Here is a 27,321-nt window from a genome sequence, read left to right as displayed (position 1 = left end):
GCACACACATTCGCTCTCCCCTCTCCGCCTTTCATTTTATTTATTTATTTATTTTATTTCATTTTTAAACCGCCCATAGCGAATAGCTCTCTGGGCGGTGTACAAAAGATTAAAAGTACAGAAATACAAAATATCACAATAAATAAACTGAAACAAAGAGATTTAAAATGGTAACATTAAACGCTTTAAAATGCCAGGTCTTAACCTGGCGCCGAAAAGATAGAAGCGTCGGCGCCAGGCGTATTTCTTCGGGGAGGCTATTCCACAATTCGGGGGCCACTACAGAAAAGGCCCTAGATCGAGTAACTGTCCTCCGGGCTTCCCGATGGGTTGGTACCCGGAGGAGGGCCTTAGACGCTGAGCGAAGTGACCGGGTCGGTTCATAGCGGGAGAGGCGTTCCACAAGATACTGCGGTCCCACGCCGTGTATGGCTTTATAGGTCAAAACCAGCACCTTGAATCTGGCTCGGAAGCAAATAGGTAGCCAGTGCAAACGGGCCAGAACAGGTGTTATATGCGCTGACCGGCTGGTCCTCGTCAGCAGTCTGGCTGCTGCGTTTTGCACTAGCTGAAGCTTCCGAACTGTCTTCAAGGGCAGCCCTACGTAGAGCGCATTACAGTAATCCAACCTAGAAGTTACCAGAGCATGAACAACTGAGGCGAGGTCATCCCTGTCCAGATAGGGGCGTAGCTGGGCTACCAACCGAAGGTGGTAGAATGCATTCCTTGCCACCGTGGCCACTTGTGCCTCCAGAGACAAGGAAGGATCGAAAAGAACCCCAAGACTACGAACCTGTTCCTTCAAGGGGAGTGTAACCCCATCTAGAACAGGGTAAGCATCCACCATCTGGGCAGGGAAGGCATTCACCAACAGTGTCTCAGTCTTGTCTGGATTGAGTCTCAGTTTATTAGCTCTCATCCAGTCCATTATCGCGGTCAGGCAGTGATTCAGCACATCCACAGACTCACCTGTAGAAGATGAAAAGGAGAAATAGAGCTGCGTGTCATCAGCATACTGGTGGCAACGCACTCCAAAACTCCTGATGACGGCACCCAGAGGCTGCATGTATATGTTAAAAAGCATGGGGGACAAAACCGACCCCTGAGGGACTCCACAATGGAGAGTCCAAGGAGTCGAGCAATGTTCCCCAAGTACTACCTTCTGGTGACGATCCGCCAAGTAGGAGCGGAACCACTGCCAAGCAGTGCCTCCAACTCCCAACTCCGCGAGTCTCCCCAGAAGGATACCATGGTCGATGGTATCAAACGCCGCTGAGAGATCAAGGAGAATCAACAGAGTCACACTCCCTCTGTCTCTCTCCCGACAAAGGTCATCATACAGGGCGACCAAGGCTGTTTCAGTGCCAAAACCAGGCCTAAAACCGGATTGAAACGGATCCAGATAATCGGTCTCATCCAAGAGCACCTGGAGCTGACCGGCAACCACCCGCTCCAGAACCTTGCCCAAAAAGGGGACATTCGCCACCGGTCTATAGTTGTTCAGGTCATCTGGGTCTAAGGAAGGTTTCTTTAAGAGAGGTCTTACTACTGCCTCCTTGAGGCTACTAGGGACTACTCCCTCACTCAAGGAGGCATATATCACTTCCTTGGCCCAGCCGGTGGTAGTAGTCCTGCTAGCCTTCACTAGCCAAGATGGACAAGGATCTAGAGCAGACGTGGTCGCCCGCACCAATCCAAGTACCTTGTCCACTTCCTCAAGCTGCACCAACTGAAACTAAGCAAGAAGCGTTATCGGAGTTCAAGGAGCACATTCCAGGCAGGCAAAAACATTTGAGGAGGGTGTGAAGCAATGTTGGTGCAAAGGGGTGGCCTGGAGAGAGTCCCTTGGGCCTGATCGAGGAGCTCCCGGGCCTGAGGTTGCCCACCCTTGTTCTAAACCAGCCTTTCCCAACTAGTAGGCCACCAGATGTTGTAGGACCACAACTCCCATCAGCCTCAGCCAGCATTGCCAATGGTCAGGAAAGATGGGAATTGTGGTCCAACAACCTCTGGTGGCCCACTAGTTGGGAAAGGCTGTTCTAAACTAAAACTGGGCTGGTGTGGGGGAAGGTTGCTTGTTTGGTTAAAAATGGCTAAAGTCCTCTAACAAAGTGGCAATTCTGCGGGTGCTTGCACGTGAAGTGTAAGGTCAAGGGTGCCAACAGACGTGAGGGCTTCTTCTCCAAGTAGCTTTCGCAACCTCAGTGCATGCTTGCTTGAAGCAGCGGCCCTCCTTGGCTTGTGCAACGCTCCTTTGCGCTTTTAAGTGCCGAAACTGCAGGTGTGCTTGTAGCGGCTGATATTCCTCCTTTTCATTTTTATCAAGCTTAATTGAATTATTATTCCCCCCCCCAAAAAAAATAATTGGCACACTGCAACCCACCATCCTCCTCGCCATGGCAAGCATCCTTCCACCCTCTGGCAAGCATTGTACCCCTCAGCCTCCTTCCCAACCTGGAAGCCTGAAGCTTGGTGGTGTATCGAGCCCACAGTTGTGCTGCATTTTTGGAGGTGCTTGGAATGAAGCTGTAGCAACACCCTCCCCCTCCCCCATGCCTCTTCCAAGCTTAGAGCTGGAGAAGAAAGCAAGGGGCTGTTGTCCTTCAGCTTGCAATGCATTGGAGAGGCAGAGTGCAAAATTGGGGGCAAGTCCCTACCCCCTTAGAATAGAATAGAATAGAATAGAATAGAATAGAATAGAATAGAATAGAATAGAATAGAACAGGTTTATTACGTTCATGGACCAGCATGAAAGTAAAAAATCACAATCATCTTAAAAGCATTAATACAGCGTAAACATTTTACATAGTAAAATAAGCTCAGTTAAAATCAATTCTCAAATTTGTGTAGGCCTACCCCCTTGGTCCTGGTGACCACACTTTTTTTTGGGGGGGGGGGACCATCAAGGCCAGCCAAAATTTGCAAAGTCCTGACTGCAGGAGAATCTCTGGTAAGAAAGTTGAATAAATGGACAAGATGCAGAATAGGTGAATTCTCTTCAATTCCGCTTCGTTAAACTTTTTGGGTTACCCTCTGTGCGCTTCATGCCCTGCCTGCGTATTGGTGAGGGCAGAAATGCAAGATCCTTCCCTTTAGGGAAGATATGATTGGGAGGGGAAGGCTGAGCGGCTGTTCTGGGCTTGGCAGGATGAGACCCTGCCTGCCTGCCTTCCTTCTGTCTTCCCCTGTGTGGAAGACCAGTGGGGCTGAGTACCTGTGCTGTTAGCATTCAGTGGCGTGAAGGCGGCTTTTATAGCTCTTGGTTTTACATCAAACATTTGTAAGTTGCTCTTGCAAATGCCCCCATACAGTTAACAAGTTTGACCAGTGGGGGGGGGGTAATTGCAGAACCACAGAATCTAGATCAAATGCCTCCTAGAAAGCGGAAGTTCATTCCCCGGACACACACGCACCGGTGAAGATGAGGATTTTCGAATCTTCTCAGACAGAAGTCTCCAAAGCTTTTAAGAGCCACCACTGTAAAGGCCCTGCTTCTAACTGCAACCATAGTTACTCGCCATAAAGACAGAACAGCAAGGTCCATCAGTTGACTGAACTTCCCTTCTGTTTTGCTTTGTGAATATGATGATGATTTGGAATTGCTTTTAATTTTTTTTTTTAAAGATGTTTTTAAGATGTAATTTGTTTTTGAGATGTTTTTAGTGCTTTGTCCTTTGTTTGCCACCCTGGGCTCCTTTTGGGAGGAAGGGCAGGATAGACGTTTAAATAATAATATTTATATCTTGCCCTTCCTCACAAAGGAGCCCAGGGCCCATTTGTCATACAAGTGATGTGGGTTGACTGAAAAGTTGCCAGCCTAAATAGAAAGGAGTTGGTTTTGAAATAAGGTTGAGGCCTCGTGTATACGTTCCAGGACTTGTTGCTATTTTCCACATGCATGGTTTAAAGTTTGCGTCAAGTGGGCTGGGAGTCGGCTGGGAGGTTTCTGAATTGTTTGAGCAACCAAGTCTCTTTAAGGATGCCTCCTTCAGGATAATCCACCCTCCTCGTGGAAATCCTTATTTCTTGTCCTTATTTCTGTATCTTCCTGTTACGCAAAGGGTATTAGTATGTTGTGCGACAATGGCTATTGCTGAGTCGACAACATGACTAAGCATTTTGTCGTTAAAAAAAATTATATCTGCTTCTGTACCTCTCTGTAATCTCTGTGTAATTGGCTTTGCAAAAATGGCTATTGCCATTTTGCTTGCCCTCTGGGGGTGCTGCTGTTGAAAGTTGGGTGTTTTTGCCCCCTGTATACCAGCAGGCCCTAACCTAGAAACCTCCAGCTGTTTTGGACTACAACTCCCATCAGCCCCTCTTACGTTCAGAGGCAGTAAGCTGCTGAAATGCCAGAAGGTGGGAGGGGTGAGAGCATGGAAGGGCTGTTGTTCTTTATGCCCTGCCTGTGGGCTTTTTGGAGGCATCCGATTGGACACTGTTGTAAACAGGATGCAGTCATAGATGGAGCTTCAGTCTGATCCAGCAGCTGGGTAACGCTGGCTCACAACATCCCTTTCCAGAAGTAGGCAGCAGTTTGAAGCCAGGTTCTTCAGGATGAATAGTGAACTCTGAAAGGTCACCTCAGGGATTTTTCTCCTTGGAAGCCGAGAGTGCCTGCTTGGTTCATTCAAGCCACCAGGTTGCATCCTGGAAGCAGAGAGCAAGCCAAACATAAGAGCATCTCTCCTCCCACCTTGGACAAAATGCCTCCCATCGTTCATACCTCCTCTTTTCTCGGCACAAAACTGCGTGACAGAGCGTGCCCGGCAACCCGGCAGGCTGATGATTCACTCTTTGCTAGGAAGCACAGGATGTATGAGCAGGGAAGAGTGTTCTGGGAGGGTGATTATAACCTTTGAAGGCAGATGTCAGAACCTGTCACGGCCACCTTCCCAGGGGAGAGTGCTGGTAGCTGGCTAAAGGCACCTGCATTCTCCTTGGGTGCCTTTCACCAGGGTGGGTGGGCAGGCTTGCCTAGCATTAATGGTGGCTACAGAGTGGTAGGTTAAGAGGGGTCTTCAGGTCTTGTGGGTGGAGGCAAAGTTGGGAGAACCATCTGAAGCCTGTCTGTGATAATGCAGAGGTGGTAATATTTTCCACTCTGCAACACATTGGTGTTCTGCGCAGAGAAAAGCTTCATTCTGCAGCCTGTATAAATTATACAAACTAAGGGTGTGTGTGTGGTTATCTCTGACGTTGCATCCTTCAGTTTTTCCTATGCATGGGGGTGGGCAAGAAGCTGTGCAGGAAACTGACCTCTTCCCCCCACACACACAAAGTCCTAGTCCTAGAAAGGTTATTCAGACACCCATCCTGCACCTGAGATCAGGGCTGTGGAGTCAGAGTTGGGAGCAATTTTGGGTGGAGTCGGAGTCTGTAGAAATGTACCGACTCCGACTTCCAAATAAATTTTGATTGACAAGAAGCAATTTTGGGTGGAGTTGGAGTCGGAGAGTAGAAAAATAGAGGAGTTGGAGTCAGAGTCGAAGGTATGGAGTACCGACTCCACAGCCCTGCCTGAGATTTCAGCAGGCAGTATTCCTGCATATACTCTAGCGAATCTATGCAATGATGAGAACTAGGAATCTGCTACATTTTTTAAAAAAAGAAGTGGAGATTCTTGGGAAGCTGAATCCTGTGCCTACCGCTTTCTGTACTCCTGTGGAATTTCAGTGTCCGTTGTGCAGCCTCAGTGGCTGTACAGGCATCTTGTAACATGACAAGAAAATCTGGGCAGAAAATCTGGTTCTGGACTTAACCACTGTTGAAGGCCTTTCTCTTAGCAACCTCCCACCCCAGTCCCCCATTCATCTTCCGGATGAGGGACCCTAATCCCTGTCCCAGGGGAACCAACATCTGACAACGTTAGGGGCCCTGGTTTTGGAGTTATTTATGTATTTGCATTAATTAGAAACCTATTAACCTAGTGTTCTAGGTAACATATGATAGTTTTTCAGAAATTTAAGGCACACATAGAATATCAAGTCAGGTAGAATACAACTTCAGCACACAGAAAATTGTGGGTGATTTGCCTCAGATGTCCTGTTTAATATATGATGGCACCTACTCCTCACCCCCCCCAAAACAAGTGGTGGGTTCCAGAAAGAGCTACTCTAGGCCAGGAACGGCTGACTGGATGGACCTCATCTGTTCCCCAACAGGCCTGCCCCAAATGTTTTTGCTCTCACGTTGCAAGAAGTAGAGACCAGGGCTGTGGAGTCGGTACGCCAGACCTTCGACTCCGACTCCTCTATTTTTCTACTGTCCGGCTCTGACTCCTTCATAAGTGGCAAGTGTATATTAACTAGTAATAACAAATTTAGTGTAATAAAATGGTAGCACAAGGCATTTCATCACCACCACGTGAATCCAGAGCTTGGAAAAGTTACTTTTTTAAACTACAACTCCCATCAGCCCCAAGGATTGTAGTTCCAAAAAGTAACTTTTCCAAGCTCTGGATTCACATGGTGGTGATGAAATGCCTTGTGCTGCCATTTTACTACAGTAAATTTGTTATTACTAGTTAATATACATTTGCCATTTATGAAGGAGTCGGAGTCGGTACATTTCTACCAACTCCGACTCCACCCAAAATTGCTCCTGACTCCACAACTCCAACTCCACAGCCCTGGTAGAGATTCCACACTTGAACGTTGCATCTCTTCTGGACATTGTCGCATGTAATGCTGTGCCCAAGAGCGCATGTTCTGCAATTGTGAAGCCCTTGTGAAGCTGACTGCTCTCTCCTTCTAACCCCTTCCCCAGCCATTACCTAGAGCAGGAGTGGCTAACCTGTTGAGCTACAGCACCCATCACCATCCCTTTGCTGGGGTCTGGTGGGAACTGGGAGTCCCACCAGCATCCAGAGGGCAGTGGAGAGGGGGAGCTGGTAGCGAATAAACTGGTCTCTGACATAGCAGAAGCCTAAGCTAGAACGATTTACCTTGAGCTGGGGGGTGGGGGAGGTGTGTATGGAAAAGCACTTAAGCTGCTGGCATCTGGATGACTCAGACCTCTGCTGTGTGTCTCCCCAGGTATTTGGAGAATCTGGTTGAGCCTGAGTCCCAGTCGAACTGCTTGATGCTCTAGGCAAGCGCTGTGGGAATGACCCTGTGATAAGCCCATCTGTGAAATTGTAGCTGCAGATATAGTGCTCTCCTCGCACATGTATATTCCCTTGTTTCATTCCTCTCCTGCCCTCCCTGCTCAGAGCCCAGGGCCACGCACACAGTATTGTTCTCTCTTCTCCCCTTCCTCCCCCCCCCCCAAAAAAAATTCTCACAATAACCCTGTGATGAAGAGAAACATACATTGAGAGAAACAGACTGACAAATTCATGGAGGATAAGGTTGCCAATGGCTATTAGCCACGATGACTCTGTTCTTCCTCCGCTGCCAGAGGCAATGTGCCCCTGAAGACCAGTTGTTGGGGATTGCAAGCGGCGAGAGTGCCGATGAGATTGGATCCTGCTTGTGAGCTTCCCATTGGGGCATCTGGTTGGCCACTGTGAGAAAAGGATGCTGGATTAGACGAGCCTTTGGCCTGGTGATGGGCTCATCTTCTGTTCTTAGGGTCACTCAGCAAGACCCTAAGCAGGGGTTCATTTAAGCAGCTAGAAGGTTTGTTTAATAGCAAGGTTCCTTATTTCTCTTTCTCTGTCTGGCAGGGACACCCGGAACAGCCACACTTAAAAAAACACTTGAGGTAAGTTGTGATTTGGTGGGGGAGAATCATTCCCTGTGTGAAAGTGCACCATTGTTATAATCAGTTCACTGACGATCAGTCAGTCAAGCGCTAGTTCTTGTGTAAGGGCGTTGCGTGGCAGAAGATGTTCAGTGAGCAAAAATGTTCGGGGCCAAAAATAAGTAGGCATTTTAAGCCAGAGTTTGATTTATTTCTTTTATTTGATGTATTTGCATACAGCCCCTCATATAAATATATCTCAGGGCAGTTCACGATAAACGAGAATAAAATACAATTGCATAATTAAAATATTGCTCCCCCCACAATTAAGACAAAAGTACTTTTTTCCGAAATCAGCTCAATGGGTGACTCAAGGTACTGCGCTGTCTCCTCTTCAGCCAACCCAACAGAGCTGCTTGCCTGGCTGGGCAGAGGGGCCAGCTTGTGTGTGTTGGTGGGGGCGGTTGCGCTTGGCTTGGAGTGTTCATGAGTCAAATGGGCTCTTGCAGTTCCCCATGAGATCCTCTTGCTGGATCGTCCTTGGCGCAATTTCATACTCGTATGTCCCCTGCATGTCATTTACATAACTAGTAAATAGGGTTAACGCAGCATGGAATAAATCGGGGCAAGATTCCGGCGAGGAATGTGGCTGATGTGCATTTTCCAGGGGTGGGGAGAATGCAGCTTCCTAGGAGGTGTTGCTTTGGGCTACAAAACAGCAGGGTGTCCAGGCACCCTTCCTGACAGGTTGCAGGCCTGTCATGCAGCATAATAGCACTCCGGAGCACCAAAACTTTGGCTGATGAGTGCATTAAAAGTTGAGTGCACACCTATTGCTTGTCAAAGAACGATGCTCCCTGGTCTTCCTGCTCATGGATGGGTAACTCCTGGCCTGTGACACACATTCCTCCAGTTCCACCACCCTCACCTCTCTGAAGGCCTCCTTTTCCCTCAGGAGACTCTTCGTGTTCTTCCTTGCTGCCCCAGCATCCCTGGAACTGCCACTCAGGACTCTTGTGTGGTGCCATATTTTTCATCCCCCCCCTCCCGTTTAAACCCCGCTTTTTCATGAAGCTTTTGGCACAGTCCCAAGTGTCCTACTGAAACTCGCGTCCTATGTAGGTATAATTATACTTTTTTCTGTTTATCCCTGCCTCTCTCTCCTTGTGTAGAATGTTTGGATTCTGTCTGTCTTTGTCCCCAAATAATGCTTATTCTTCCCGTTTTCGCCTGCCTTCATTTCCCTTCTTTATCTCTTGTCTCCCTTGTGTCACTGTCTACCTTGTAAGCCTCTTAGCTTGTCCTGTCCTTCTTTTGTAAAGCGCCATGTGCATGGGTGGCGCTATATAAAAATAACAGATGCTAGAACATCCCCTCCAAAAAAACCCACCACCCAAACCCTGTTAAGTGCCTACTAACTCTCTTCCCCCCCCCCTTTTACTTGTGCCAGCAACTGGCAAACTCAGCAGGCCAAATCCAGACCCCCTGAAGCTGTATCACCAGTTCCCAGTTGTTAGCCAAGGTTAGTAAGCCCCAAAACCTACGGGGATGACACTGCAGTTCGTCCTGAATGCTGCAGCCAGGTTGCTTTCAAGAGTGAGACCCGGTCGGCATGTTGCACCTTTGCTCAGGGATCTGCACTGGGTGCCGATTCGCTACCAGGCCAAGCCTTTAAGAGCTAGGGGCCAGTTTCCTTGTAGGGTCACCTTACCCCACAAGCGCCCACTATACTGCTTTGAGTTGTGGAACTGGACTGCTACAGGTGCTATGTAAAACTTGTTCCGCACTTGAAAATGAAATGGACTGCTTTCAAGTCGATTCCAACTTAAGGCGACCCTGTGAATAGGGTATTTATTTCCTGACATTTATACCCTGCCTGTCTTTCATCATGGAACCCAAGGTGGCATACATGTGGTTCCCAGGGTGGTCTCTCATCCAGGCATTGACCAGACCCAGACCTCTTTAGCTTCAGCCTCATGTGCCTTCAGACCACAGCCTGGGAGCACTTGTAAGGAATCGTTCTTTTAGTGTGGCAGCACCTACGCTTTGGAACTTCCTGCCTATTGATGTTAGGCAAGTGGCTTCCAGGGCTGTGGAGTCGGTGCGCCAGACCTTCAACTCCGACTCCTCTATTTTTCTACTGTCAGACTCCGACTCCTTCATAAATGGCAAATGTATATTAACTAGTAATTACAAATTTACTGTAGTAAAATGGTAGCACAAGGCACTTCATCACCACCACGTGAATCCAGAGCTTGGAAAAGTTACTTTTTTAAACTACAACTCCCATCAGCCCCAAGGATTGTAGTTCCAAAAAGTAACTTTTCCAAGCTCTGGATTCACGCGGTGGTGATGAAATGCCTTGTGCTGCCATTTTACTACAGTAAAATTGTTATTACTAGTTAATATACATTTGCCATTTATGAAGGAGTCGGAGTCGGTACATTTCCGACTCCACAGCCCTGGTGGCTTCGCAATATTCTTTTTGGCGCCAGCTTAAAATATTTCTCTTTAGGCAAGCCCATCCAGACACACATAGATGTTGACGTGTTTTAAGCTCTTTCTAGCCTGCTGCTGTTTTTTTGATACCCTGTTATACTGTCTTTTATCAATAAATTCTTCTTCTTTTGTAAGCTGCGTGTAAGTTTTATTGCAGTCAAGCAGTGTAAAAATTAAAAATGAACAGAAACGGTACCTGTATTTTTTTCTCCCTTTCCTTTCTGCTCCTGATTCTAGGTGCCGGGTGCCTCCGGGCTCTCCTCGCAAACGATCAAGAAGGGCCATAGAGGAGTGGACTCGACTGGTGAAACCACGTATAAAAAAGTAAGTGCTCCTTTGCATCGCTCTCACCCTCGAGCGTCTTCGCGTCTCCTCCTCCCCTTCTCTCTGCAGATTCCGCCCAGCATTCTTTAGCACCTGAGTCATCCCGTTGAGCTTAAAAGGCCAGAACAATTCAGGTAAACGTCAAAACTTCTCGTGCAGCTCTTGATGGCCACACATGTCGGCAGATTCTAAAAAGTCCCGTTGTGGTGCCACTCTCCCAGTGGTTGGATTTCACTTAAACCTTTGAAAGAAGCTCCCTGTTTTTCTGCCTCAGGATCTGTTCAGTTCCCCTTTGCTATCAGGAGACAATAGCAACTACCCAGTCTGGGATTTGCTGCTGATTCCCTTAAAAAAAACCACAACCCTATTGTGGTGGATCTGTATCTCTCTTCTGAACACGAGCGCTAAATGTGGAGTTCCTCCAGACCCAACTTAGGTTGGCGTTGAACAGTTATGCCCCAGCTTGCTCGGACGCTGAGCCAGTTCCCCGCGCCTGGATGAAATGGATGAGGGCACGATCCGTCCGTTCCGACGCCTGTCTCTTTCCGTAAGTGGCGGCCTTTGGGTGGGAATTGCCAGTCCTGTCTGGAGTTGCCAAAAATGTGCCAGAGCCCACGGGGACAGGGCGGAGAACATGCCAAGCTGCCTTTGTGCAGGGAGGAGGATGGAAATGGAGTAAACAAGGCCAGCATTCTGGAAAAGTTCTTCTTCTCGCTAGTCCTCCGTTGTGGCTGAGCTTGGCAGGCTGTTCTCATTCACTGTGTTTTAGAATACTTCTTCCTGACGAAGGCTCTCGACTTGGCACTGAAGGTCATGCTACAAATATTTATTTCCCTTTTGTGTTTGTATGTGTGCACCCTCTGGAATTTCACCAGGGCAGTTGCTCTTGACAGAGAGAGATCCACTTCCTGTTTCCTTTCCACAGGTTGTTTTGCATCTTTGCTGGCACCCTCCTTTCCCTCAGGCGCTGTGGTTGACTTGTTGTGCAACGCTTGCTCTGCTAGCTGTGCAGTGGCAAACAGATCTTGCACCCATGCCCCTGTTTGTACATCAAGGTAGACACTGAAGCACGTCACCCAGAGCGGACAGCCGTTGCCTTTTTCTTAGGGTCTCCTTCCTTCCTGCAGTTTATGACCCATCCTTCTATCTCAGCCTCCTAGCATCTGTCTGCTTTATCAGCCAGGGGGTGAGCGATCAGGGCTGTGTGATCCAGACTGTGCCAATTCCATGGTTCTTTCACTTTGCATAGCTCTTGGTGCGCAGTGGTGGTTGTTTTAGGTCGTGCAGTGTCTTTGGTAACTCACTGGTAGGGCTGGCAGCTCAATGGCAGAGCATCTGTTTTGCATGCAGAAGCTCCCAGGTTCAGTCCCCAACAGTATCTTCAACTAGGGTGCGGAGAGACTCCCTGTCTGAAACGCTGGAGAGCCGCTGCCAGTCAGAGTAGGTAATACTGAGCGGGATGGACCAATGGTCTAATAGTATAAAGCGGCTTCCTATATTTCCTGAGATGTCCCCATTCCCACTGTTGAACCTAGCGCCGTGAGAGTTAGAAACTTGATTTTTAAAAATAAAGCAAGCCTTGAGGTTCTAGAGACCCAGGCTTCTTCCCACAGGGCTGGTGTGGTCTGGTAGCAAGGGCGGCTGCTATTCCTGCGGTTTGTACATGTCATCTCTCTCTTTCTTTCCCCCTCTCCTTGCCCCCAAAGCCTCCAGCAAGGAACTAGAGGGTAAGTGGTCCTAACCTCAGTTCTTTCCGTGTTGACGAGTCTCCAAGGTGGAGCTGTCTCCTCCTTCGATTGTTATCTCCGCGGATTAAAGAGTGAAGCTGAAGGTTTGGTCTGGCAACGGGCAGGGAAAGTCGCAGGATTGGCCTTCAGATTGCGATTTGGACAGACAGGGCTGGGAAAATCCCCAGCACTGAGTTGTCTGGGAGCCTAGATATTTTATCCTGCCTCTTAGGAGTGGGGGGGAGTAGTGGGAAAGGAAGGCGGAAATGACCAAGAAGGAGGGGATTTCCAGCGAGCGGCTTAATAACCGTTGCTAGGAGACTGTGCAAGACAAGGCACCTTTATGAAAAATTAGAGGAGGAAAGTAAAACTCTCAAGATCGGTTTTCAACCAGGCTTGCATATAGATCCACTTTCCTGGTCTCTTGTGGTGAGTGAGAATCCCCTCTAAGCAACCAGGCTGGGAAACTCTGCCCCCCCCCCCAAAAAAGCTGTTTCCTCTTCATTTTTTTAGGCCGCAAATACCTAACCTAGGTAATGCAGGAGTCTGAAAACTTTTCCAGTCCAGGCAAGACTTTGTGGTTTGCCTCTCCACGATGCCACAACTTTTTCTTTGACAGTTGTCTAACCCTAAAAACAGTTGTCTAACCTGGCTGCTGGGTGAAGCCCCAAAAGAGCCCGTCTAGTCCAGCACCCTATTCTCACAGTGGCCGACCAGATACTTCAGTGGGAAGAAGCCTGCAAGCAGGACCTGAACGCAACAGCAGCTCTCCTCACTTGTGATTCCCATCGACTAGTATTCAGCGGCATCCTGGCTCCAATACTCTTATTTCGGCAACCTCTTTCCATTGGCTGTGATGAGTTGATTTTAAATGACAGACTTCACTTGAGTCAAGCTGAGGAACTCCCCTTGCAGTGGCGCTGCCTGATGACATCATGGGCCAGCGCTTTCTTGGGGGGGGAGTGGGCTGCCCAGATGCTCCTCGCTCCCTGCATGGCCACTCTGTCAGAGGAAGTGCAGCCCCATCCAGAGCAGGATGAACCAATTTTCCGAGACCCAAGAACCACCCACCCACACTTCCTCCATCTTGTCTAGATTCCGTTTCGGATGTTTGGCCTTCCTCCAGCCCCTTACAGAGTCCACAAACACCAGTCTGCTATGCCTCTCAGTACCAGTTGCTATGTATCACATGAGGGATGCTGCCCTGGCCTGCTACTGGGAGGAAGGGTGCGATATAAAGTTAATAAATATAATAATATAAATATAAGTGGGGACAGTTGCTGTTGTGCTCAGGTCCTACTTGCGTGCTTCCCACTGGGGCATCTGTTTGGCCACTGAGAGAACAGGATCCTGGACTAGATGGGTCCCCTTTGACCTGATCACCTGGCTCTTCTGATGTTCTTAATGACTCGTTCATACTCCATAGTTGAAACAGTGGGATTCACTCCCACAAGAGGTAGTGGTGGATGACTTTCAAGGTGGGATTAAGGATAATGGCTGTTAGCCATGATGACTATATTCTACCTCTACTGCCAGAGGCAGTATACTTCTGAATGCAGTTGCTGGGAATCACAAATGGGCAGAGACCTGCTTTGAGGCTTTCCAAACACGTCTGGCTGGCCACTGAACTAGATGGGCCTTTGGCCTGATCTTCTTATGTTCTTATGTGTTTGTGGAGGATAACAAAATCTTATCAACAGCTGTGATAGTTGAGTGGAACTTCCATGTAGAAAAGAAGTATACCATGGCCAGACTTCACAGCTGGCTTGTGAGCTTCCCGGGGGCCCTTAACCTGGCTGGTGCTGAAAACAAAACCCCAGATGAGATGGAACTTGAATCCAGTAAGGCCATTCTTAGGGAGCATCCCTCGGTCACGTTTTCAGGCAGGCCAGATAGAAAACAGTGAATAATATTAGGTGCTGTGCAGCAGGCTTGCCTGGGCACACCCTCCCCATGCACTCATTCTCTCAGGCTGACGTGTGTTTTGTGTAGAGGTGATGCTTCCCTTGTCCCTGTAACACGTGCAGATTTATCTCACTTGAGTGAATTTCTGAGCTTCACAACATTCTAAATCGGGCTTTTTGCGGAGTTCCACCACCTTCCTCTCCTCCTTCTCCACAGTGTGTATGTTTACAACTTAAGGTTTGTTTTTGGCTGCAGCTTGTAGCTAGTCTAGAGAGAGCTTAACCAAAAGCCCAGATTCGGACAACGCACCGTGTGTCCGGTGGTCAAAACGGCCAAATCATTGCATATTGCGTGGTCCCAGTAAGCCATAGCTAGGCTTACTGTGTCGTATGAATCGGGCTTCTGTCCCAGCACTTATTTGGTGCATCCTGAAATCAGTCTGCACCCAAAAGAAGATAAATCTTAATTCTTCCTAACTTCTCCTGCATTCTGCTGATTTAGGACTGCCTAGCATTTTCTGTGTGTTTCTCTCTCTTCCCCTCCCTCCACCCAGAATTTTAAGACCTCAAAATCTTGCTCATGATTTTTTGATGTTTTAGTTAGTCCTGATAAAATTAACTCCCCTATTGTAACTCTCAGGTTTCTTCTGATGGATTAAAGCAGCTTTCTGTGTTTTTCCTAGATGACTATCAGCCCTGGCCAAGACCGGTTGATTACCTCTGTAATGTGAAGGGTCTTTTCCTTCCACTCCCCATCCCTTGTGTGTCTTGTCATTTGCTGGTTTTTAAACTTTGTAAGCCTAATGGCAGGGCACCCCTCCCTCCCTCTCTTTAAATTGTTTTGAACCAATGTTAGAGAAAATAATTGTCTGAAAAGCAGGATAAAAAGACTAAAGTAATGACAACAGAAGATTTATGTAACTTTACAGTTGACAATGAGGACATTGAACTTGTCAAGGATTATCAGTACCTTGGCACAATCATTAACCAAAATGGGGACAATAGTCAAGAAATCAGAAGAAGGCTAGGACTGGGGAGGGCAGCTATGAGAGAACTAGAAAAGGTCCTCAAATGCAAAGATGTATCACTGAAGACTAAAGTCAGGATCATTCAGACCATGGTATTCCCGATCTCTATGTATGGATGTGAAAGTTGGGCAGTGAAAAAAGCGGGTAAGGGAAAAATCAGCTCATTTGAAATGTGTTGGAGAAGAGCTTTGCGGATACCATGGACTGCGGGGGGGAAAGACCAATAATTGGGTGTTAGAACAAATTAAATCAGAACTGTCACTAGAAGCTAAAATGATGAAACTGAGGTTATAATACTTTGGACACATCATGAGAAGACATGATTCACTAGAAAAGACAATAATGCTGGGGAAAAGAGAAGGGAGTAGAAAAAGGGGAAGGCCAAACGAGATGGATTGACTCCATAAAGGAAGCCAGAGACCTGAACTTACAAGATCTGAACAGGGCGGTTCACGACAGATGCTCTTGGAGGTCGCAGATTCATGGGGTCGCCATAAGTCATAGTCGACTTGGAGGCATGTAACAACAACAAATGCAAGCGTCTCTTGCTGATAGATGCCTGGAGCTGTGTGGAAGATAACTGGTGATTGGAGTAGATGTAAAATGCCATCTGATCTGGGCCTTGTGAAAGAAGATATATGTTTACCTGGGTTTTAAACACAGCTTCTGTTCTGTTGGTTTGGGGGGGAGGGTTTGCGGCATTTTTCTGTGGCCTCCCAACAGAGTTTTCAGGGCAGTTTTATTTTTATCTTATTAAAAGAACGTATGCACAGATTTTTCTTCCACCCCCACCAAAAGCAGTTCACACAGCCATAAAATCACAATGAACGTACCAGAACTAACAGTCAGTAGCCAAGTGGCAGCCAGTGCAATTCTTTCAACGCAGTGGCTAAATGTGCATGGTAAGACGCTCCCGCTGAGCAAAAGCTCACCCCCATATTCTGCAGTAGCAAGATTTATTTTAGTTTAACGAATATACTGGCCATTTAACAAAATGCACAAATGCCTAAAAGTCTCATAGAACCTCTCTAAAAGGCTAACAAATTTATTACAGCGGAGAAGCTTTTGCAGACAAGTGTGCACCTCATCAGATGTATGGGGTGTTGTCCCCCAGATTCTTTGAGGGGAGCCATGTGTTTTTAAATGTACGGTTTGGATGTGACCTACCTCCCATCAGCCTCGGCCAGCATATTCATGTCACTAAGTGACTTAACGCTCATAGCTGGCCAGGAAGTTGTAATCCCAATTCAAGCTCAAAGTGACAGAAATCACATTGCTTGCTAGTTGGGCACGAGTCGTGCTGGAGGCTCTCCCTTTGCTATTCCCCTGCAGAGGATTTTCAGTCTGGGGGAGAAAAAGTGTGCTTGAGAAGCAAAAGCAAATAGCCAACAGGATGAGGGCAAACACTTGGGGTCCCAGAAGCTAGGCAGGATAGTGGCGTTCTTTGCTTGCTTCTGAAAGGAAGCATTTAGAGGTATCTGGTGGAATCCCATGAAGGAGATGTTAAGGCTGGCTCTTGTTCTCTCCCCCCCCCCTCACCTCCAGACAACATCATCGGCCCTGAAAGGTGCCATCCAGCTGGGGATTACGCACACGGTGGGGAGCCTGAGCACCAAGCCGGAGCGAGATGTCCTCATGCAAGACTTCTATGTAGTGGAGAGCATCTTCTTCCCAGGGTAAGCGCTTCAGCCTCCCTCTTGAACGCAGGGAGTGGGGAGCCTGGCGGCAAAGCCAGCAGAAATAAAATGCGCACCGAGGGATGCTTGTCGGGAGGGTCAGTGCTTTGCACGCAGGAGGTCCCAGCTTCAGCGTCTGCCATTTCCACCTAAGGACAAGGCCCTCAGAAGAGCCCAGCGGCTGGATCAGGCCAGAGGGGGCCCATCCTCTAGTCCAGTTCTCACAGCCGGATGCCCCAGTGGAAGCCCACAAGCAGGGCCTGAGTGCAGCAGCCGCTCTTGGGAACAGGTGCTGGGAAAGACCTTCCTCTGCTGGAGACTCCGGACACACAGAGAGCTGCCTTTTGCCGAGTCAGGCCGCTGGCAGCGACTCTCCAGGGCTACAGGCAGAGAAGAGTCTCTCCCAGCCTTTCCTGCAGATGCCATCGGGGACTGGACCTGGGGCCTTTTTGCGTGCAAAGCAGGGGCTCTGCCGCTGAGCTATGTCCCTTCCCCATGACACAGGTGTCACAGTAAAAAGCAGGATTCCAGTCTTGAAGGTTCTGAATAAAAGGCTGGTTCTAAATAGGAACCGAGGAAGCGGCTTTACAGCCAAGTCAGGTCCTTGGTCCGTCTAGCATTGGCTGTCCAGGGTTTCAGGGAGGGATTTTCCCCCAGCCCTACCTGGAGATGCCTTAAAGGATCAAACGTGGGACCTTTTTGCATGCAAAGCAGGGGCTCTGCCACTGAGCTACGAGCCTTTTCCTAAGCATAGGATTCCCTGAAATAAAGGTTCAGCATTCATGGGAGATTGGCATCCCCGAGAGGACACCTCTTTGCGATTTTTGGCCTTGAAAGTTGTGGGAGCCTGTTGCAGCACGTCCCTAGGAGCACCCTTAGATGATGTGGGGGGTGAAGGTGAGGATCATTGGGCCTGTGTGGCCCAATAGTGCTCCCTCGGGCCCTCCCAGAACCCTCGGCACTGTGTACCATTTTCATAGCAGACCCACAGACACAGATGCGCTGAGGTGGAAAGCGGCCCTGCAGGTGGAAGGTTTGAAAGCCACCAGCAGCTTTCAACCAATGCAGGAGTATGGCACTGACTTTGAAGGGGTAAGGTGCTTATTTGCCTCTGTCCTTTCTCTCCAGCGAAGGCAGCAACCTGACCCCGGCCCATCACTACAACGACTTCCGCTTCAAAACCTACGCTCCTGTCGCCTTCCGCTATTTCCGTGAGCTCTTTGGGATCCGGCCGGACGACTACTTGGTGAGTAGGGTCTGGGGCCTGCTTTTTACTTGAGTAAACTCTTGATATTTCCTCGCCAGGCTGAGGTGAGCCGGGATGGGGTCAAGCGGGGTAGGGTCTGACCTGGCTACTTAAAATGGGCAGAACTCTTACCGTAGCCAGTGGAGGCTTCTCTGTGGAGATAGCCGGGGCTCAGTAGAAACGGGCAATCCCCTGAGTGCAGAAGGCTGGCTTGGAAAAGAAGGGGCAACCAAGGTGTGTTTCAGTGGTTTGTAACTTGCATTGAATTTCCCTGAGCTTGGCAGGCGCGGAGAAAGGCTGTAGCAGCTCAGGGGACGAACAGCTGCCTTGGATGCCAAAGTGCTCGGTTTCAGTCCCTGGCATCTACAGGTAGGACCATTGCTGAGGAGAAGAGCACCTGCTTTGCAGGCAGAAGGTCCCCGGCTCAACCCCCAGCATCTCCAGTTAGGGCTGGGGGTGTCCCGTCTGAAACCCTGGAGAGCCGCTGCCAAGTCAGAGTAGACACTACTCAGCTACACAGACCGACTCTGTATAAGGCACATTCCTGCATTCCCTTTCCTAAGGACAGAGGAAGCAGCCATATACAGAGTCAGAGCCTTGGTCCATTTAGCTCAGCGTTGTCTACACGGACTGGCAGCGGCTCTTCAGGATTTCAGGAAGGGCACGTTCCCCACCCTACCTGGCGACACCAGGAATTGCACCTGGGACTCTGCGTGCAAAACAGAGGTGCTGCACCACTCAGCAATGGTGGTGCATAGAGCTATGGGTAGAGAAACCCAAAGGAGCGGTAAATGTGTGCCATGGAACCTCTCTCGTCTGTTGCAGAGGGTTCTGTTTTCGGGCACCCGTTCTGTTCCCACAGGTAGGCCTCAGATGACTTTAGTTGCGCTCATAAAAGCAGAAAGCAGTCCTTCGGATCTCCTGGTTCTAGAACGATTTAGGACAGAGCCAGGGAAACCTGTAGCCTTCCTGATGTTGTTGAACATCAGCTGCAGCCAGCAACATTGGGGTGGAGGGAGACACGGGATTCCCCATCCCTGCCTTGGCCCTTGCGATTGTCCCCAAAGAGGCAGCTTAGAAGCCAGCGAAGATCCTCTACGTTCCTCCCATCCTCTCTCCTTCCTCAGTGCTCCCTTTGCAGCGAGCCCCTCATCGAGCTCTCCAACTCCGGGGCCAGCGGCTCCATCTTCTACGTCTCCAGCGATGATGAGTTCATCATCAAAACCGTTCAGCACAAAGAAGCAGAATTCTTGCAGAAGCTGCTGCCGGGTTACTACATGGTGAGTCAGCCGGGAGGGAGCGGGTGACTCGAGGCGCTTTAGAACAAACTTGTTTTATCCTCCCCTTTAAAAAAAAAAAAAAAAAAAGCTGGAGGTTTCCACGAATGATCAGTAGTGGTGGAAGAGCTATTTATCAGGAAAAACATGGAGGAACTCCCTGTTAATGTTGTGTGAAAACCTGGAGTCCCCTCTAGTGGACCAGGGGATCTGTCTTGCTCTGGGGTGGGGACATCAGATCAGACGGCTTTTGGGACCCTTCCAGCTCTTGATTTTTTCCCCTCCCCTTTGAGTTGCTCTTTTTTTCCCACCCCACCCCTCTTTGTAGAACTTGAACCAGAACCCCCGGACCCTGCTGCCCAAGTTCTACGGCCTCTACTGCGTGCAGGCTGGCGGCAAGAACATCCGGATTGTGGTGATGAACAACCTGCTGCCCCGCTCAGTGCGCATGCACCAGAAGTACGACCTGAAAGGATCCACCTACAAGCGCCGGGCGTCGCAGAAGGAGCGTGAGAAAGTCTTCCCCACTTACAAGGACCTGGACTTCATGCAGGATGTTCTTGACGGGCTCTTCCTGGACGCCGACATGTACAGCGCCTTGTGCAAGACCCTGCAGAGAGACTGCTTGGTAAGCGGGAGGAGAACCGCTTCCGCCAAATCTCGTTGGTCACTCGACAGCTTCTGCTCAAGTTCAGGGGGGGGGCGGTGCCTCTGGTAAAACGTGGAGGTCTACTTACTTCATTTTGATTTTGTCCTGCCCTTCCTCTGAGGAGCTTCCAGCAGCCTGTGTGGTTCTCGTGCACCCCCTCTCCTTTTCTCTTCACAACAGCCTTGTGCGGTTGGTTAGGTCAAACAAAGAGTATCTGGCCGACGTCACCCTGGGAAGCGCCATGGCTGACTGGGTGGGGATTCGACTCCAGGTCCCTTGGATGGCTTTAAAAGCGGACTAGACAAATTCATGGAGGAGGAGGAGGCGATCAACGGCAGCTCGCCACGATGGCTAGGTTCCCCCTCCACCGTCGGAGGCAGTTTGCCTCTGAATAACACCAGTTGCTGGGAATTGCAAGTGAGGAGAGTTGCTGTTGCACTTGGGTCCTGCTTGCGGGTTCCCCAGAAGTGTCTGGTTTGCCACTGTGAGAACAGGATGCTGGCACAGGTGGGCCCTTTTTGGCCTGATCCAGCAACCAGGCTCTTCTTGCGATCTCTGCGGTCCTTGTCCGACATTCTAACCATTGCACCTTATGATTTTGGACCGTATCCTTCTCTAGGTGAGATTGAGCAGTGCGAATGCTCAGTGGTTGTACTGTTAATTTTAGTGTTCGTGTGTTTCACTATCGTATTTTTTTTACTGTGATTGTAAATCCCTTTGGGGCTTTCTTAGTGGGAAGCCATGTACAAATTTAATAAAGCTAAACCTGGAAAGCAGGGCAGGGGTGTCCTCCAGGTTCTGTTGGACTGCAACTCCCATCATCCCCAGCTAGCATGGCCAGTGGTCGGGGTGATGGGCATTGTAGCCCAGCAACATCTGGAGGCACCCTGTCCACTGTCCCTGAAGTGGGATGTGACACATAACACATGCATAGCAAACCTTGTCTAAAAAGCCCCTGGATGGAGCAGACTGCAAATGTAAATTCTAGAAAACGTGGCTAGGAATGAATGACAAAAGTGTGGGTGGTTGTTGTTTTGCATGGTCTAGCCCAGTGGAAGGAAGCCTGGTGTCCTCCAGATCCTGCTGGCTCCAACTCCTATCACCCCTGACCATTGGCTGTGTTAGCTGAGGCTGATGGGAACGGGAGTCCAGCAGCACCTGAAGGTCTGCAAATTCCCCTGATCTAGTCAGATACTGGCCTTTTCTTTTCTTTTTTAAAGAATATCCCGGCTTCGTCGTTAATATGCGTTCTTCCGACGTTCCAGGTTTTGCAGAGCTTCAAAATCATGGACTACAGCTTGCTTGTGGCAGTCCATAACCTCGACCAGGCGCAGCGGGAACGGGCCGTGGCGGATGGGGCGGCCCTGGCGGACATGCGGCGCCCCGCGCCCCAGAAGGCTCTGTACTCCACAGCCATGGAAGCCATCCAGGGGGAAGCCCGGCGAGGCGGCACCATTGAGACCGATGACCAGTAAGTCTGTGGGTGCTTTGGACTGGGTGTGCCCAAACAGCCGAGCGAGAAGCGTGATCTCCACCCTCTTCCGTGACGTCCTTCAAGACGTTTAGCTGCGTTTAGCTGCCTGCGCTCAAATGTATCTACAGACTGGATTGCTTATATGCGACCTTTTCTTCTGCCAGCTGTTTGGGGGAGCAGAGGTGTCCCAGAGAGGAGCGTGCAGACCTAAAGTTCTGCTCCTTCCCCTCGGTCCCAAGCTTCTAAGCTTCATGGGGCATTGCCTGCACCTCTTTAGGCTTCAGAAGGCTGCTTTGGAAAAAGTGAACGGGAGGATTATGCTTGGCATGCATGGGGGGGGGCAGGAGCAGCTCCTCAGGTAGCAGCCCCTAAAACCACCTGTGGGAGAGTTCATTCCTCCCCGCCCCCAGCATCTCTTTTCTCTGCAAGGAAGGGCTCAGTTGCATTTCAAAAGCCTGCACATGCACTTTTCACTTTCTCCAGAGCTGCCTTGGAGATGAAACTGCTCTGCAGCCTGAAGAGGGGCAGGTGCAATGCTGCATGGATTTTAATCCTGGTCAAGGCAGGGGCCGCTAGGGGGAGAAGTCGTGGGATCCCTACATCCCCTGTGTCCTCAGGCGGGGGTCCGGGCACCTGATCCTGTGAGCTGCTTCTTCACCCTGTGTGTGTGGGGAGGGGAGGGGGGCTAATAAGCAGCTGTCCAGCTGCTTTGGACAGGCTGGGGAGGGGGCTGGTGGGAATTGTAGCCCCAAACGGCTGGGGAGCACCAGGTTGGGGAAGGCTGCCTTTAAAACTGAGCTGAGCGGCAGTCGTCTCCACTAAGCCTTGCAAAGGCTTTTGCTGAAAAGCTTTTTGAGCGTCTCCCCCAAACTGTTGACTTGGCTGTTTTCTTGCTCTGAACCGTTCCTGCCCCATCTCCCCCAAGCGCTTCACCTGTGGGCATTCGGCCAGGCCCGGCTGTCGGGGCTTGGCATGCCTGGAGCTGAGTCACAGGGAGGTAGCAGCGAGTGAAGATGCCTCTTGGCTGGGGTGAGCGCCCACGAACTCACGTGGCTTGGCTTTTGTGCCTCCTTCTCTCGCCTAGGATGGGAGGGATCCCGGCACGGACCGCCAAGGGGGAGAGGCTGCTTCTCTACGTGGGGATCATAGACGTGTTGCAGTCCTACAGGTGAGAAGTCTCCCAGTTTAAGCGACACCGCCTGCTCTATCCAGACTTCGCCAACCCGGTGCCTTCCGGACGTTGGTGGACTACAGCTCCCATCATCTGGAGGGCGCCAGGTTGACAAAGACTGACTTAATCACTTCAGAGGTGGCTTCAGAGAGTTGGAAGCGGCCTTATATATGGAGTCAGAGCATTGGTCCATCTAGCTCATTATTGTTTACACTGACTGGCAGCGGCTGTCCAGGATTTCAGGAAGGAGTCTCTCCCAGTCCTAACTGGAGATGCCGTCAGAGACTGAACCTGGAACCTTCTGCATGCAAAGCAGTTGCTCTGCCAGTGAGTCACCGCCCTTCCCCTTACTGCATACCAAGATAAAACAGTAGCAGTGATAGAGGAAAACGTATGCATATATATATATATATAAAAGTCACTGTCCGTAGAGGTGGGGGAGGGGCTCAGGGCTGGGGGCCACATCTGTCCCTCTGGGCCTCTCTGCCTGGCCCTTGGGACTCTTCCCCGAACCACTGAGTGCATTGCCTGCCTATAATGCCCCCCTGCGCTGTGATAGTTCCTCTTGCTTGGTTGGATGGAGTGTGTGTGCACACACAGACACACACGCATATATATATATTTGCTAGACCACCAATTCCTGTCTAGAGGCTGGAGGACATCCTGAACGGACGGGCCAGTGCCTATCCTTTCAGGAGGTCCTCCAGCCTCAAGATGGGAATTGGTGGTCTAGCAAATATATAAACATGCGCTAGTTTTTTCCTCTGTTGGGATTTTTTTCTCCCGTCTAAGAAATACAGCTGCCTTCCATTCTCTGATCAGCAAAATTATTGCGGCAGCACTACGGTACGCGAGGAGATGCAAATGCAGTCCGTTTGGCATGCTAAAGCTAGGTGGTTTTAATCTCTCGGGGGGTCAGAGGGAATCCCAAGGGGTCCAGCGTTGCCTTCGCGCCCAGCAAATGGTGAAGACAGTTGGGGAAATTTCTCGCTGCTTGCAGGGAGTAATGGAAGCTGACACAGCAGTCGTGGAGGGCGAGCCCTTACAAATTAGGCTGTGTCTCAGGTTTGGGGGTTGTTATGCCGAGGGAAAAGTACAGGAAATGTTATGGGACGGGGGTCAGGAGAAAGGAGAAGGAGCGGGCAGCGGCTTGCAGCTGTCAGGAATGTCTTGATGAGTTGCATTGTTAGCAAAAGGGTTTCTGTGGCGTCAAGACAACAAACCACACGATTGGGAGTCAGAGCCAATTAAACTAAAAAAAGTGATGCGTGCGCGTCTTCGCTGATACTTGCCTTGAAAAACATACAAAGGGGAAATTAACTTCCTTGTGTGAAGGCGAATCAGAAACTTTTTAAGACCAGCCATTTTATTGACTAAGAATCGTAACAAAACTGGGAATCTTAAGAGCAGACGAGACAGTCAGTCCTCCTGGCGGGGCCTAGAGCGTGCCAATGAAATGAGGCTGGCGTTCTATGTCCCGAGTCATTTGGTGCAAGATAGCTGCTAGCGAAAAGAGTCGGCCGTCTCTGGTTCCTTGGAGCAGGAAAAACTAGTCCTCCTGTCGAGGCCTAGAGCGTCCCTCTGAAATGAAGCTGAGGTTGCCAGGCTTGGGTTACTGACAAGATGGAAAACAGGCCAGTGGACAAATTTTGGGGTAAGACAGGAAGATTTCCAGGGTACCCCTTTTCCAGTTGCTTTGTTGCTTCTCTTCCCCACCCGCCTTCCTGTATCCTCCATGGGACTAATTTTAATATCTCCACATGAAGCTCACTGGTTCCCACCTTTCTCTTCTCAGGTTCGTTAAGAAGCTGGAGCACTCATGGAAAGCCCTCGTTCACGATGGGGTGAGCATTTGTCTGGAAAGTGCTGGGTGGCAGTTCTTGTTCTCCTTTCCCCTGAAGAGGGAGGAAGTTGGGCGTGTGTGTTTGTGAGAGGGAGAGAGGTCTTCTCCTCCCCCCCCCCTTGCATGACATTGTGGGTTGTTCTTTTTAAAAGATCCGAGCCACGATTTTGTGTGGATTTGTTTCTCATTTGTTAGCCACCATGAGGTTCTTTCTCAAACTAAGTGTGATAATTTTTTAAGTAAATAGAAGGGGGCTGAACAGGTCTTTGGAGTCGGCTGTCCCAGTTCTTTGGACACCTCCCGTGGACCGCAGCCGTTCTGCTGCTTTTGGGATGCTTTCCCCAGCAAGCCCACCACGCACCAGCATTCCTATCTTTTTGACACCAGGTTTTGACTTTCCTCTGCTCTCAGTATTTTCTGGCATATGGCTGGCTATTTCATATTCATTATCAGTTTCTGACAGCCTTTTCGTTACTGTATTGTGCTGATGTTGGACAGTGTCAGTTTTTATGGGGCAGGGTGGGTTTTTTTGGTATCAAGTCCATAAATTGTTGCTGGTTTTATTCTGTTTTAAATTTTGTGCAGTTTGCATTTTTTGTAAGGTGCCTTGAGTCTTTTTTTTAAGAGTATCTCAGAAACATATCATCATTAACAACGACAACTGCAACAATAATAATATTGGAAAGACAGGTTAAGGGTGGCAGGCAGGGCCTCACAGTGTATCCACTTTTATATTTGGGTTGCAGACCTCAGGTCTACCGCTTAGTCAGCTAGTGCTGTAGTCAGTTAATTGGAGGGCAATTTTAGCTTTAGTTTATAAAGCAATAGCCTTTTCCTTCCAAGAAGGGCTGTTGCCTTTTCGTTTAATAAATCTGCGTATTGCAGAAAGCTCCAAGGCAGGTGCCTTTCTCAGAGCTTGAAGAAGCATGAAAGGACTTTTCTGTTTGAACCAAGGTTCCTCCTGAGGCACTAAGGCCTTTCAAAAATACCTCCTCTTCCTATTGAAGTAAGCTGTCTTGCAGTTCCGTCATCCTGGAAAGGCATTTCTCTGGGCTGACATTTAGATGTCTTTTAACTGGGCTGGGGGTAGCTGGATACTGTTGGACTCTTGACTCCCTCCCCAGTGTGGCCAATGGTCAGGGGGTGATTCTGGGAGCACTTCTCCAGAAACATCTGGAGGGCACCACTCTGGCTACCCCTGAGTTAAGGCAAACCTTCATCAACTTGGGCCAGGGCTTTAGCTCAGCGGTGGTGCATCTGTTTTGCATGCCGAAGGCTGCAGGTTCAGTCTGTGGCATCTCCAGGTAGGGCTCTGGAGAGTTGCTGCTAGTTGGTATAGACAATGGGCTAGCTAAGCCAAAGGTCTAATTCAGTACAAGGCAGCTTCCTAGATTCCTTTTTTTTAAAAAAAACACTCTATTTGGGTTTATGGTCATCTTTTAAATCTGTGCTGAGTTTTGTAGTGGTACAGTAGGGCCCCACTTTACGGCGCTTCGCTAATGTGGTGGTCTCAGTTAGACGCAATTAGACTAAAGCCCCACTAGTACTGCGCTTGTCCTGCTTTTCAGGCATTACACGCCATTCTATTCAATGAGTTCCGCTTTTCAGTGGTTTTTGCTTTTTGGCAGGGGTCCGGAACGTAAACCGCCGTATGAGTGGGGCCCTACTGTATTGGCCTCTGAATATAGCCCTTTAACACAGGTGTGGGGAACCCTTGGCCCTCTGGCTGCTACTGACCTACCATCCTCCTCCCTGTCCTGGCCAGCCTTGCTGGGGCTGACAGGAGTTCCTGTTCAGCCACATCTGGAGGGCCAGAGGTTCTCCGTGCTTGCTATAAACCTTTCCTTGCTTTTCAGCCTGACTCCCTGCCTCTTGGCTTTGTGTTGCTGTTTTGCAGGACACTGTTTCCGTTCACCGGCCCAGTTTTTACGCAGAAAGGTTCCAACGGTTCATGTGTAACGTAGTGTTCAAGAAAATTCCTTGTGAGTTACTTTGCTTTGATGGTCATGAATGTTTTCCTACTCTTCGTGTGTGGCGGGGTGCAGCTGTAGGGTTTTTTCCTAGACCTCCTAACGAGACAGTTCCTGCCATGTTCGTGCCTTGGAAGGGGTCCAAATGGATCCAAAGAAAACCCCATTGTGCGAGATTGTACGTGATCAAAACATGCACCTAGGCCCGGGCCCTCCTCTGTAGCAGGCCCTTCAGATACTACTGGACTCCAACTCCCTTCGCCGTTCCTGACCTTTGGCTGTGCGGCTGGGGCTGATGAGAGATGGCAGATGTTCCCTGCGCAGAGTCCAAAGGCCATTAAACCTTCTCAGTTTGCTTGTCAGTTCTGGGGGTGTTGAGCAGAAGCTGCAGCTCAGGAATGGTGCTGGCTTGGTTCAATCTCCAGCACGTCTAGCGAAAGCAAACCTTGGAAAACTGCCGCCTGATTCCGCAACCCCATTTGGGGAGCGAGCGAGCTGGCAAATCAGGCAGCACGTCTTGAAATGATGGGACTCTTTGAGCTCCCCCATGACGTCCCGGGTTCAGTCTCCGTCATCTTAATTTTTAAAAATCCTGGACGGCACACCCTGGAAGCGATCGTCCTCCCAGTACCTTGGGACACCACAGCCGGTGGGAATGGACGTTATCAGAGTAAAGGGCCTGTTGGTCCAATCAGCTTAAGAAGAAATAGTGCTAAAAGGAGCTGTGTTTTTTTGTGCCAGGCTTTATGAAAGTTCCAGCATATTCCTTGCAGAGCAGCGTTGAGCTTTCATGCTGCCTCCGTCCCCAAAATTTACTCCTGGCACATTCATGCCCTAATAAATTACA

At 49.5% G+C, this 27,321-nt stretch overlaps 1 protein-coding gene across 8 annotated transcripts in view; it reads left to right on the top strand.

Annotated features, from left to right (window-relative positions):
• Positions 1-27,321, top strand: part of PIP5K1A (phosphatidylinositol-4-phosphate 5-kinase type 1 alpha) — a 55,577-nt gene that overhangs the window by 13,980 nt on the left and 14,276 nt on the right. For 7 of the 8 annotated variants that reach the window (XM_061606785.1, XM_061606784.1, XM_061606783.1 and 4 more), the window contains 10 exons: positions 7,670-7,707; positions 10,423-10,509; positions 16,714-16,844; positions 17,973-18,090; positions 19,218-19,370; positions 19,696-19,995; positions 21,282-21,487; positions 22,575-22,658; positions 24,457-24,505; positions 26,402-26,486. In XM_061606785.1, the coding sequence (XP_061462769.1) occupies positions 7,670-7,707; positions 10,423-10,509; positions 16,714-16,844; positions 17,973-18,090; positions 19,218-19,370; positions 19,696-19,995; positions 21,282-21,487; positions 22,575-22,658; positions 24,457-24,505; positions 26,402-26,486 (1,251 nt within the window). Of the gene's footprint in view, positions 1-7,669; positions 7,708-10,422; positions 10,510-10,651; positions 11,057-16,713; positions 16,845-17,972; positions 18,091-19,217; positions 19,371-19,695; positions 19,996-21,281; positions 21,488-22,574; positions 22,659-24,456; positions 24,506-26,401; positions 26,487-27,321 lie in introns of those variants that run through there. The other variant, XM_061606790.1, reaches the window with a different exon arrangement.

The sequence above is a fragment of the Rhineura floridana genome, chromosome 22 (assembly GCF_030035675.1).
Source record: "Rhineura floridana isolate rRhiFlo1 chromosome 22, rRhiFlo1.hap2, whole genome shotgun sequence".
Taxonomy (NCBI): Eukaryota; Metazoa; Chordata; class Lepidosauria; order Squamata; family Rhineuridae; genus Rhineura; species Rhineura floridana.
The sequence above is the reverse complement of the archived record's forward strand: the minus strand, read 5'-3'. Positions and strand labels throughout refer to the sequence as shown.